This window comes from Podarcis gaigeae (assembly GCF_964106915.1).
Source record: "Podarcis gaigeae genome assembly, chromosome: 8".
NCBI classification, from domain to species: Eukaryota; Metazoa; Chordata; class Lepidosauria; order Squamata; family Lacertidae; genus Podarcis; species Podarcis gaigeae.
This window is the reverse complement of record NC_139684.1, coordinates 19,282,094-19,293,613: the sequence shown is the minus strand read 5'-3', so window position 1 is coordinate 19,293,613 and position 11,520 is coordinate 19,282,094. Positions and strand designations below refer to the sequence as shown.

Sequence of the window (11,520 nt, the reverse complement as noted above, 5' to 3'; positions counted from 1 at the left end):
ACAAAGGTCTTCTGTTGGGAACTTCCCTCTGGTTCAAGGCTGAAATTTGCCAGTCAGCCTCCAGAGACTGCATGCTTTTCTCTTCCTGTTCTGCTTCGATGAAGACAGCAACTGGCACAGCCACGCTGAAGCTGGCCATGAACTACAGCCTGGGACTCGCTCTGCTCTTGATCTTCATTTTGCCCATGCAAACCGTGGGGGGCTTAAAGTGTGCCGAGAACGAATACCCGCTTTGGAACTCGAAGTGCTGCAGGAAATGTCCAGCAGGTAACTTAACGCTGAAGGTAGGGTGTCAGGTGGTTGCCAAAGTCAGGTGGATGCTGTTGGACCTCAACTCTCTCGCATCAACCCCCAACCAGTTTGGCCCAACAGATGGGGAAGATGGGTTGGGCGGTCCAAGATCATCCAGGGATGTCTGGCATTTGGGGGAGACATACGGACTAGAATGTTAGCAAAAAGGACTCCGAAACACAACAGGGGCAGGTAATCTGTGACTCCCCAGATGTTGGGCTGCAACATTCATCAGCCCCCAGCCAGCTTGGTTCTAGGCAACACCTGGAGGACCACAGATTCTCCAGTTGAGGTTAAATGGCAAAGTGTGTGTGTGTGTGTGTGTGTGTGTGTGTGTGTGTGTGAGAGAGAGAGAGAGAGAGAGAGAGAGAGGAAGGTTGCTTTCAGACTTGTTTATTGAGTACCCATCCCGATTTGTTTGCGAGGAGATTAGACCGGATGTTCCCAAACTTTGGTCCTCTGGCCACCCATGCCTCACTCAGGGGATTCACACTGCATCTGTGGATTTGCGGTTGAAGGAAGAGGTGACACAACTGTCGTGTAAAATACAGTGGTACCTCGGCTTACATACGCTTCAGGTTACAGACTCCGCTAACCCAGAAATAGTGCTTCAGGTTAAGAACTTTGCTTCAGGATGAGAACAGAAATCATGCTCCGGCGGCACGGCGGCAGCAAGAGGCCCCATTAGCTAAAGTGGTGCTTCAGGTTAAGAACAGTTTCAGGTTAAGAACGGACCTCCGGAACGAATTCAGTACTTAACCCGAGGTACCACTGTATCCCCATTGATTTTTTAACTGTGTTGTTATTGCTTCTTTCATTTCTCTTCTTACATTACCGTCTGAAGTCTATTGGAATTCAAGTTGCAATACAATCAGATTCAACGTCTAAGAGATGTATTTGATGCAGCAAAAATATAATGAGAAACAATACAGCGTCTAGCACAGTGCACTGCAATTGGTGCAGAAGGAGAAGGGAGTGGTCTAGCAAGACCTGTAGCCATTTTCCCATGGGTGGGACGGAGCAGTGAGAGATGGGGAAGCCCTGGATTAGACAATGCCAGGTATTTACTGAGCAATTCCTTCCAAGTTGTTTGTGGGGTGGTTAGATGTTACGTCAAGCAGATCTTCATCCCATGCCTTCCATGTGTTTCCCCATCAGTTTCCTCATGGCAAAACCTCTGAACCTTTTATCAGAGTGGGGGGGGGCGGGTTGCAGAAAGAAGGTTTGGTGCATAAGAGCACCAACTATGCAACCTTGATTTGCCCGCATGTGCTTAAATCCAAAAATAGTGATAATCTGGATTGCAGGGAATGGAAGACCCTATAATGGAACGGGATTTTGTTACTCATTTATTTATTGCAATGCACTCTTTGTGGGGCTGAAATGGGACTGAGAAACTTTGATTGGTCCAAAATTCAGCAGCCAGATTTCTGGTTAGCTTTCTGTTTAGATAACCCCTGTTTTAAAACAGCTTTAGTGGCTGCCATTTCATTTCTGGGCCCAATTCAAGGTGCTCTCATTGGTGTTTAAAGCCCTCCGTGGCCCAGGCCCCGAATAACTGAAAGACCATTTCCTTCCCTCCAGACCTTCTGGGTTTCTGAGTTGGTCTGAGGGGGACCCTCTTGGTAGTTCCTCCATCCTTAGAGGTTCAGTGAGGATAGCAGCCCAGGACAGGGCCTTCTCTGTTGTGGCCCCTAAGTTGTGAAACTCCCTCCTCATGGAGGTGCACCTGGTGTCTTCACCACACAACTTCCACTGAATGCTGAAGATACACCTTTTCACCCTGGCTTTTGAGGTGTACAGTATATTTTTCAGGCCCACTTTTTGTGATTCCATGTTGTTCCAGACTGGGTGAAAATACAAGAATTCTAAATATCCAGCTACATTTGAAACGTTTGGGGATTGTTTTACCAGTGTGTGTCCCTGCCCTTCGCCCCTTTTTCTCAGCACCCTTTTTTCTTCTGTTTAGGAAAAGAGTTGGCAAAACGTTGCACGGTGTCTACTGACTCAACCTGTGAGCCATGCGACCACGGCTACTACAATGAGGGCTACACTGAATCGAGGTGCAAGCGTTGCACAACCTGCTCCAAAGGTGAGGTCCTGTTCACAACCACACACACACACACACACACACACACACATGTGCCTCAGAATATGTGAGGAAATAAGCATGACTGGGAATGGGAGGAAATGAAATTGACAGATCTGTTGCCCTAGAAGAGACAGTAAGGCAGACACCAAGCCAGACTGAACTTCAGATTATGATTGTTATGATTATGATTATTAATGTATGAGTTTGGGGTGCTAAGATTATTATTATTATTATTATTATTATTATTATTATTATTATTATTATTAATACCCCGCCCATCTGGCTAAGTTTCCCCAGCCACTCTGGGCGGCTCTCAATCAAGTATTAAAAACAATACAGCGTTAAATATTAAAAACCTCCCTGAACAGGGCTGCCTTCAGATGTCTTTTAAAGATAGGATAGCTACTTATTTCCTTCACATCTGAAGGGAGGGCGTTCCACAGGGTGGGCGCCACTACCAAGAAGGCCCTCTGTCTGGTTCCCTGTAACCTTACTTCTCGCAATGAGGCAACCGCCAGAAGGCCCTCGGCGCTGGATCTCAGTGTAAGTGCTAGACCCCACTAATCCCAGCAAGCATTAGAATTTAATCAAGGTGTCTAATTCTTGGAATAGCCAGGCTAGCCTCCTGATGAAGCTTGGTGTGAGATGGCAAATCCCTCCCTCAAGGGCAGAGTTTGGAGTTGAAAGGGGCAGTGGCATGACTTAGAAATAAAGCAGCAAACTGGAGAGAGAGTCAGAGAAATGTCTGAGAGCAATGTTTGATTTCTGTTTGAATCCAAGGCTACGGCTTTGGAAGAAACAAGACCCTTTTGGGGTGTTAATGCTGTGAACCCCTCACTGCAGGCTCAGCTTGTAAATAAACCATATATCATAAAGACACAGCAGTCTCCACTGTGCCTCATTCCAAAGGGAAACACGAACCCTGGGATATCGCCCTGCTCAGAGATTGGGGTGGAATACAGCATATTATTATTTAGACTGGTGGGTTTTCTTTCAAAGAGTAGTGGATATCTTCAACAAATACACCATTATGATGTTTGAGGCAGCTTTACTTGGACATAATAACAGCAGACACTGGGGAGGTAAAGGGGACCCCTGACCATTAGGTCCAGTCGTGGCCAACTCTGGGGTTGCGGCGCTCATCTCGCTTTTTTGGCTGAGGGAGCCGGCGTACAGCTTCCGGGTCACGTGGTCAGCATGACTAAGCTGCTTCTGGCGAACCAGAGCAGCACACGGAAACGCCGTTTACCTTCCCGCCGGAGTGGTACCTATTTATCTACTTGCACTTTCACACGCTTTTGAACTGCTAGGTTGGCAGGAGCTGGGACCAAGCAACGGGAGCTCACCCCATTGCGCGGATTCGAACCGCCGACCTTCTGATCGGCAAGTCCTAGGCTCTGTGGTTTAACCCACAGTGCCACCTGCGTCCTTATACACCGGGGAACTCCCTCCCCCCACAAAAGGCCTGTAAATTACACAGGCTTTTATAGGGCATTCCCGGACCTTAGCTTTACACGTGAATAGAAATTAGGTTAAGTTCTCAGAGGCAAAGCATGCCTGCATTATCAGTGCTGGACGCCTGATTCGGCAGGAAGAAAATGGTGCCTACTTTCTGTCAGACCATCTCAAGGCTGAGTCCTTCCTACACAAACATTCTTGACACGTCCTTAAGACACTCTGAGTAAGGAGGTTCTCCGAACAATATCCTCTCGTACACTCGTGTGTACCTCTCCTCACATGTAGTCTATCTATCCCAGCATATACTATAATTCCCACTACATCTTCCGGGACCAGAATGGAGGTTCAGAATCAGCCCTCCAGACTCCTAATGGGACCTTCTCTGCAAGTGCCTTACGCTCTCTCTGCTCTGAGCATAGGCTCTCAGCCAAATCCTGATCCCTGGGACCTTTTTTCAGCTACCACTGTTCTATGGCATCTTTCCCCTCAAATCTGCTTTCCACCAGATCAGGCCAGTGGTTTATCACCTACAGGAGTGGGGAGCCTCCTTCTTTTCAGCTAGCACATCTCGTTCCATCTTCATTTTTTCCTTTTTTCTTCTGCAGAGAAGGGACTCCAGGAGAAGGAGTCATGTAAAACAACCTCCAACACAGTCTGCACCTGTCTCCCAGGCCATTTTCAAGCCAGTGGAAATTTTGGCGAAAAGAGTGAGTACGGAGTTTTCTGAAGTCCAAGGCTGGTGGTGGTCTGTCTAAATATATTGCTAGTGGAAGCCACTTCTTGACTGTTCCTAGCCAAAGTAGGAAGTGACATGCCCAGCATGAATCCAGCCTGCTCCAGTATTGCCTTATTTCTTAGGGATTTATTGCAGATATTAATACCGCACAGTTTGAAGCGACTGGATGCATAAGAACTGACTCCTTTCGGGAGAAATCATTCTCCAGACCCAGAAAGATATGATTCAAAGTTTTATTGGCAGAACTTTCTTCGTAACAGAATTAAAACATCAAATGTACATAAAAATGTCTTGTGCTATCCAGCACATGCTCAGCATGTTACAAAATATGAAATAATTTCAACAGACCTAGAAGCAGAGGTCTGTCCCTTCCCACAGCATCCATTTCTAGCCTGGAGCTGTTTTCTCTCTCTCAGTCAGAGAGGGTCTTTTACATGTTCTTACTTCACAGAGCCTTGAGACAAAAGACACGAAGGCAACTCCCCACAACATGGAGATTTGCAACCCAATACCTTCATCACATGATCTAAGGTTACAACACTCACATGTTAGCTACCAAAGAACACCAATTAGTTAGTTAATAATCAACTCAGCAAGAGCTCAGTGTGCTCTTCTGGGCTTTCATAATGGGGCATAATCCCCACGTTAAACCTTTTCACCAATACACATTTGGGCATTCTAATTTCAGTGTCAGTTATTAAACAATTATAATTAACAGGACTATCCAAATTTACCTTTCCTTTGCACTTTGCAAACATGAGCCAAGCACTTGTTTGTTTGTTTGTTTGCTTGCTTGCTTGCTTGCTTGCTTGCTTGTGCAGTTTTCCCCACAAAAACCTGCACTTTACAGCTGAATGGGAAGAAACGTTAATCCATGGAAAACCTGAATTGCTTGTTTGTTGTGATTAAGCTTTAAAGAGCAGGTTTTTGCAGTGAAAGCTCTGGAGCTTTAAAGTGTGGCCCTGTGTCTGCAAAGTGCAGGGCAAAATTAAGTGTGGACAAGCCGTTAGTTCGCTTTTTAAAAACTGTTTTGTTTCTTATCATTTCAGTCTGTAAACCCTGTCCCAGTGGGCAATTTCTCAAAAGAGGGGATGTGAAATGTCAGTCTTGGCCAGAGTAAGTATTGTTCAGCAAAAGATAATGTTTAAGGGCAGCTGATGTTGGTAGGGTCAGCAGAACTGGGATAGATAGATGATAGACAGATAGCTAGATACTCAGATTTACATTTATTTATTACATTTATGTACATTTTCTTATAAGGAATTCTCCTCTCCCCATTTCACCCTCACAACAACCTGGTGAGGTAGGTTAGGCTGAGAGACAGTGACTGGCCCAATGTTATAACCATTTTATTTTATAAAAAACATATACTTGTTAATGGCAAAATAGGTTTCACATGTATAAAAGCTCATTGCACAAATTTTAATACATAAACCTCCATAATTTAAACATATATCAATAATAACAATAATAATTTTGTAGTCATTTTTATAATTTTAAGTTGTTGAAAACTGTTCTAATATTGTGTTTTAATACTAATGTCATGGTTTACTTGTTGTAATTGTTTCAATTGCTGTGGTCTTAAACATACACATCCTCAGGTGTTAAAAGTACTAAGGCTTAGCTCCTTAGGTCGGGTACCAAGACAATCCAATGAAGGCATTAAAATATAAGCATTAAAAAATGTAATTGAACAATCCCATTAAAACAAAATATAGAAAATTAAACTGGAGACGGGGTCATGAGATCAAGGGAACACCTGTGCAAATGGGCGTGTCTTTGAAAACCAGCAGAATGCCAATATAGATGGGGCCTGAATTATCCTAAAAATATTGAAATGTTCTTCTTCTTTTTTTGCTCGCAACTTTCCTCTGTGGATCCAAGAGTGACGACTGTCACACGTCAGCCTAGTTCAGAACGGGGGCGTGGTGTGTCGACTACGGACCCCACATTTACTCGCACTGTTTCGTCCACTCGTGTGAAAGTGATGGATCCAGGAGTATCCGGAGCGTTAGGACCCGAGAGCCGGAGTAAGGGGGAGAAATGTCAATTCCTCTGCTAATTTCTCTTGTTCCGTTGCTTTCAACTGGGAGGTCACCAACATGGTGCCTGTAAGTGCAATGGTGCCCTTAAGGTCTTTTCCTGGTGCTCACAAAGACTCTGAGCCCCACCCCCTTGAAAATGATGCAGAGCTGAAGGAGGAAGTTGGAAATGCAACCCTTTCCCCCACTTCCTTTTTCACCTCTATGTGCTTTTCAAGGCTCAGGTTAGCCCTGCTGGCTCCACCAATCACCCAACTCGTTTTTCCAAAGGATTTGGGTGTGTTTCCCACTTTCTGTCTCTTGGGTGAAAAGAGAAGTGACCAGAGGAGCTGCTCAAAAGTCCAAATGTACCCCCCAACTAAAATTTTTTGGCACCCCCCTGCTTCTATTTTTTCATGGGCTCACTCTGGCCTGTACTTCATTCTTTCTCAATCCCGTCTTAAAGCAGATAATCTACACATATTCTGCAAAATATACATTTTTAAAAACTTACCCCAAAATGACTTAATAGATGCAGCAATTCCAAAACATGTAGGGTTGGGCCCAGACTATGGGTTATAGCCAATGCTACCCTACTCAGAGTAGACCCATTGAAATTAATGAACCTTAGTTAGCCATGAGTGGCATTGAGCACCTGCCCTGAAGTTATCAGACCCACTGAAGTTAATGGATATAACTTAGGGTCATTCATATTAATGTGTCTCAGTATCCATGATTAAACAGGACGTGGGTGGCGCTGTTGGTTAAACCACGGAGCCTAGGACTTGTCGATCAGAAGGTCGGCGGTTCGAATCCCCGCCATGGGGTGAGCTCCCGTTGATCGGTCCCTGCTCCTGCCAACCTAGCAGTTTGAAAGCACGTCAAGGTGCAAGTAGATAAATAGGTACTGCTCCAGCAGGAAGGTAAACGGTGTTTCTGTGCGCTGCTCTGGTTCGCCAGAAGCAGCTTAATCATGCTAGCCACATGACCCGGAAGCTGTCTGCGGACAAACGCCGGCTCCCTCAGCCTATAGAGAGAGATGAGCACCGCAACCCCAGAGTTGGCCACGACTGGACCTAATGGTCAAGGGTCCCTTTACCTTTACTTATCCATGATTACCAGCAAGTAATCCCCATTGAACTAAATGGGGCTTGCTGCTGAGTCGATAAGAATAAGGTTGTACTTAGGGTCACTTTGCGCCCATTGAAACCATAGAATGGTAAGAGTTGTAAGAGTTGGAAGGGGCACCAAGGGACATCTAGGCCAACCCCCCGCAACAAGACTTAAGTCATGATTCCAAACTGAATTTGGAATCTATTTCCCCTTTTCTAATCATCCACACCTTTTTTAATGAAAAATTCGGAACATCTCTGAGCCACTTCGAGGTGGCATTTGGAGAGTTAACTCCTAGCTTAATAGCTGATTCAATGAGCCATTAAAATCTCCCCGGACAGCTTTAATGTTTGACCTTTCTCCTCTGTCTTTTAGTGTTGGTACTGATCATCTCCATCACTGTAGTGCTGCTTCTTGCAGTGGGAGGGGTGGCCTATTTTCTAATTTGGGGAAAATCCAAGAGGAAAAAGGTGGAGGTCAAGGCAAGGACTGAGGCGCTGTCAAGAATGCTTCAGGAAGGTATGTCCAGAGCAGGAATGAATGACACAAAAATCAAACAGCAGTATTTGTTTGTTTGTTTATTTATTGCATTTGTAATAAACAAAAATCTGCCCTTATTCCCTTATGTGGAACACAAGAGCCCATATAGAGTCCTTTGTAGGTTCTCCATCGGTCGGAGAAAATAACCAGAGAATATTGAGAAGCAAAGCAGCTAGTAAGCCTGATCTTTATTAAACTGTTGCAACAGGGTGCTCCCCTCACACACAGGAAAGGAGGAGGACCCTGAAACAAGGCCCTTATATAGACATTTTAAATTGCTTGCCCTGGAGTCCAAGACCACCCCCCAGATACATCATACCTACATCACAGAAAGGGCGGTCTACAACAGAAATCTGAGTGTGTTGTTTATCTCCTGTCTGGCAGGTTACCTGTTAATGGTCACTTGATTGGATACCCTGGGGAGCCTGGCCAGTCTTTTGTAATGACAAATACTTAGTTCCTGAGCCAGGTCACAGGTTCACCCTATTCATACACAGACATACCCTTAAGACAGGATTTGTGAACGAAAAGACAATGGAGAGGCTTTTCCATTTTCCTTCAACCTTGCAGAGAAATATTTGAGGTCAATGTGGGAGGAACAAAATGGTTTCAGGACTTTTTCTGTGGGGTTTCAGACATGTGGTTTATATATGCAGTTATGAACATTTATTATATATATAGCCTTAAATTTTTTATTTCACATTTATATCCCACCTTTGTCTCCAAGGAGCTCAAGGTGGAAATGCATAGTTCTCTCTTCTGCTTCCATTTAACCCCACCACACACAACAACCCTGTGAGGTAGGGTAGACTGAGAGGCAGTGACTGGCCCAAAGTCACACCCAATGAGCTGTGGGGCTGAGTGGTTTAACTACTAAACCACACTGGCTATGAGCTTTCTGAAACAATATGCAAACTGAAACACAGCTAGCCTTCAAAACTCCTACGGAGAGCTGCAATTCCAGGAGTAGTTTAACCGTCAACCCCAATCCTCCCAGGGAACTCTGGGAATTTCAGCTCTTTGAGGGGAGTAGCGGGTCTCCTAACAACAACCAGCACCTTTAACCAAATTACAACTCCCATAATTCTTTGGGGGCAGCCATGACAGTTTAAAGTGGTATCTCAGCGCTTAAAGTGAATGTGGCTTCGGTGACGCTTCCCAAATCTGGTTTCCTTCAGAAACTGTGGGACTATAACTCCTGGTTGGAGCTTTTGGAAACCAGAACCCAACAATTTATAGATGGCCACCTGTTCTTTGGCTCTGATCTGGATCAGAAAGTCCATATTCTAAGATGACCTTCTCTAGTTTAAAAACAGGATATGCTTCTGTGCACAGGTTGTTCCTCACACCTTATCCATACCCTGATTTAAGCTGGACATCCCGGAATTACAGAAGTCATTCTTGGCTTCTGATTGGATCCTGGAATGTCCGGTTTTTTTTTGGTTTGGCGCTCTGGCACGAGTGAGTTGGCTTGTGCTAGTGCACCAGAACAAAAGGGGTTCGGTTTTTGGTCTCGCGCTCTGACACTGGTCAACTAGTTCCTGCGAGAGCTTGGGACCAAAAAACCCGAAGCATCCCAATTTGGATCACCCAGATGTTGAAGCTTATGCTTACCTGTCTTCTCCACCTTCACCTTTGCAATTCCCTCCTCCTCATCTTTCAGACGGAAGAAGCATTTACCGAATTCCCATCCAGGAGGAGCAAGTCGACAGCAAATCAACCTTTGTGCAAAACTAACCTGATGAAGAAGAAAAATTCGCAACTTTAACCTCTGAGCCAGAAGTCATGGACTTCAAGATTCCCCTCCCTTTCTCCCCGGATTTGACCCCTGGTCATTCTTCCTCCCTCCCCCCCACACCTACTTAGCACCCCTTTTTTGTTTTATTTATACTTTAAAGCCATGTTTCTCAACCTGGTGGGCATATGAAGATCTTGGGTGTGTTTGTTTCAACAGCAACAAAAAAAGTAAATATATGTAAATAAGAAAAATCAAAAGTCACAAAATTTCAATCCATTTGAAAATTCAAAAGAACGAATTAGGGGAGCCAGGTTTGAAAGGAGTGTGGTGGGATCTTTTATTTTAGCTACAAGTGGCTATTAAAAAAATAAAATTGAGAAGCACTGCCTTAAAGCAATGTTCGATAACGCCTGATATTGCTGGACTACAACTCCCATCATCCCTGACCATTAGCCATGCTTGCTGGGGCTGATGGGAGTTGGAGTCCCAGCAACATGATTCCTCACCCCAACCCTATAGATTTGTGTTGGCATCAGTGCCTTAAGTTACATTAAAGCGATAACAGTGCATTGTTAACGTTCTACCGCCTTGCCCATTGGTAGATCTAGTAATCCCCCTATTTTAAAACAAATTCATGTCTGGAGGACAACCCCTTCCACCAGCCCCAAGGGATTCCTTCCACATTGGAAAGGTGAGCTTGGCGGCATTAGAAATAGGGATGTTTAGTTACCTGTATCAGGTTGGACTAAGCGACGATCCCTTTAGTAATAATAGTTCAAAAAGATCAGTAGTTTACACTTGGGGTCGACCCATTGAAACCAATGGGAGCCAAAGAACTCAGGAATAGATTCAAGACAGCCAAAAAGAAGTACACAGTGTAATAGACTGTGGAACTCTCTCCCACAAGAACCAGTGGTGGCTGTAAAAGAGAGGAAATCCAGTGAGGAGTAGGCCTTAGATGGCTACCAGCCACAATGGCTACATTCTTCCTCCGCTGTGAGAACAGGATCCTGTTCCAGAAGGCTCTTCTTATGTTCTTTGCCATCACTATTATCTTTAATGGGTCTACTCTGAGTAGGACTAGCATTGGCTATGGCTGTGCAGGCACATAGACCCATGTTTTCCTATCTGCTTCCAGTGTGAGCTCGGGGGGTTATATCCAACTTTTAAGTTTCTTACTGCCATTTCAGTCGGCATTTGTAAGTTACCTTAACACCACAGGTCCTGAAAACATGTGTCTATATTTTATTATTTTATTTTGTACAGCACCTGGTTATTTCAGGTGCTTTATATGTAATAAACACGGCAGTTATTCCACGTTATTCCATGTGGAGTGTGCATTTGAGGAGAAGTGGTCAACCTTTTTTTTGACTTAATGTTTGGTTGTGGGGTAAAACATTTCAAAGCAACGATTGCCTATGAATTTCTCGCAAGGCGTGTTTCGCTTGACGATTGCTTAAACAGATTGCAGCAAATTTACTGTGTGTTACTTTCGGAAATATTAGGTTTGGTTCCAGATACGGAATTTGAA

General features: G+C 44.6%; 1 protein-coding gene across 1 annotated transcript; it reads left to right on the top strand.

Moving 5' to 3' along the window:
- TNFRSF4 (TNF receptor superfamily member 4) lies at nucleotides 1-11,305 on the top strand. The gene is made up of 7 exons (XM_083752837.1): nucleotides 1-267; nucleotides 2,261-2,383; nucleotides 4,447-4,548; nucleotides 5,627-5,693; nucleotides 6,462-6,607; nucleotides 8,087-8,230; nucleotides 9,915-11,305. Exons 1-7 carry the CDS (start codon nucleotides 72-74, stop codon nucleotides 9,986-9,988), a joined length of 852 nt encoding a protein of 283 aa, XP_083608963.1. The 5' UTR covers nucleotides 1-71; the 3' UTR covers nucleotides 9,989-11,305.
- Nucleotides 11,306-11,520: the final 215 nt, after the last annotated feature.

What these genes read in the sequence shown, in the direction of transcription:
- TNFRSF4 (XM_083752837.1), top strand. Translation starts at nt 72, where the DNA reads ATGCTTTTCTCTTCCTGTTCTGCTTCGATGAAGACAGCAACTGGCACA. An exon ending in TGGAAATTTTGGCGAAAAGA is followed by an intron (nt 4,549 to 5,626) that starts GTGAGTACGGAG and finishes TTATCATTTCAG; the next exon opens with TCTGTAAACCCTGTCCCAGT. An exon ending in GTCAAGAATGCTTCAGGAAG is followed by an intron (nt 8,231 to 9,914) that starts GTATGTCCAGAG and finishes CTCATCTTTCAG; the next exon opens with ACGGAAGAAGCATTTACCGA.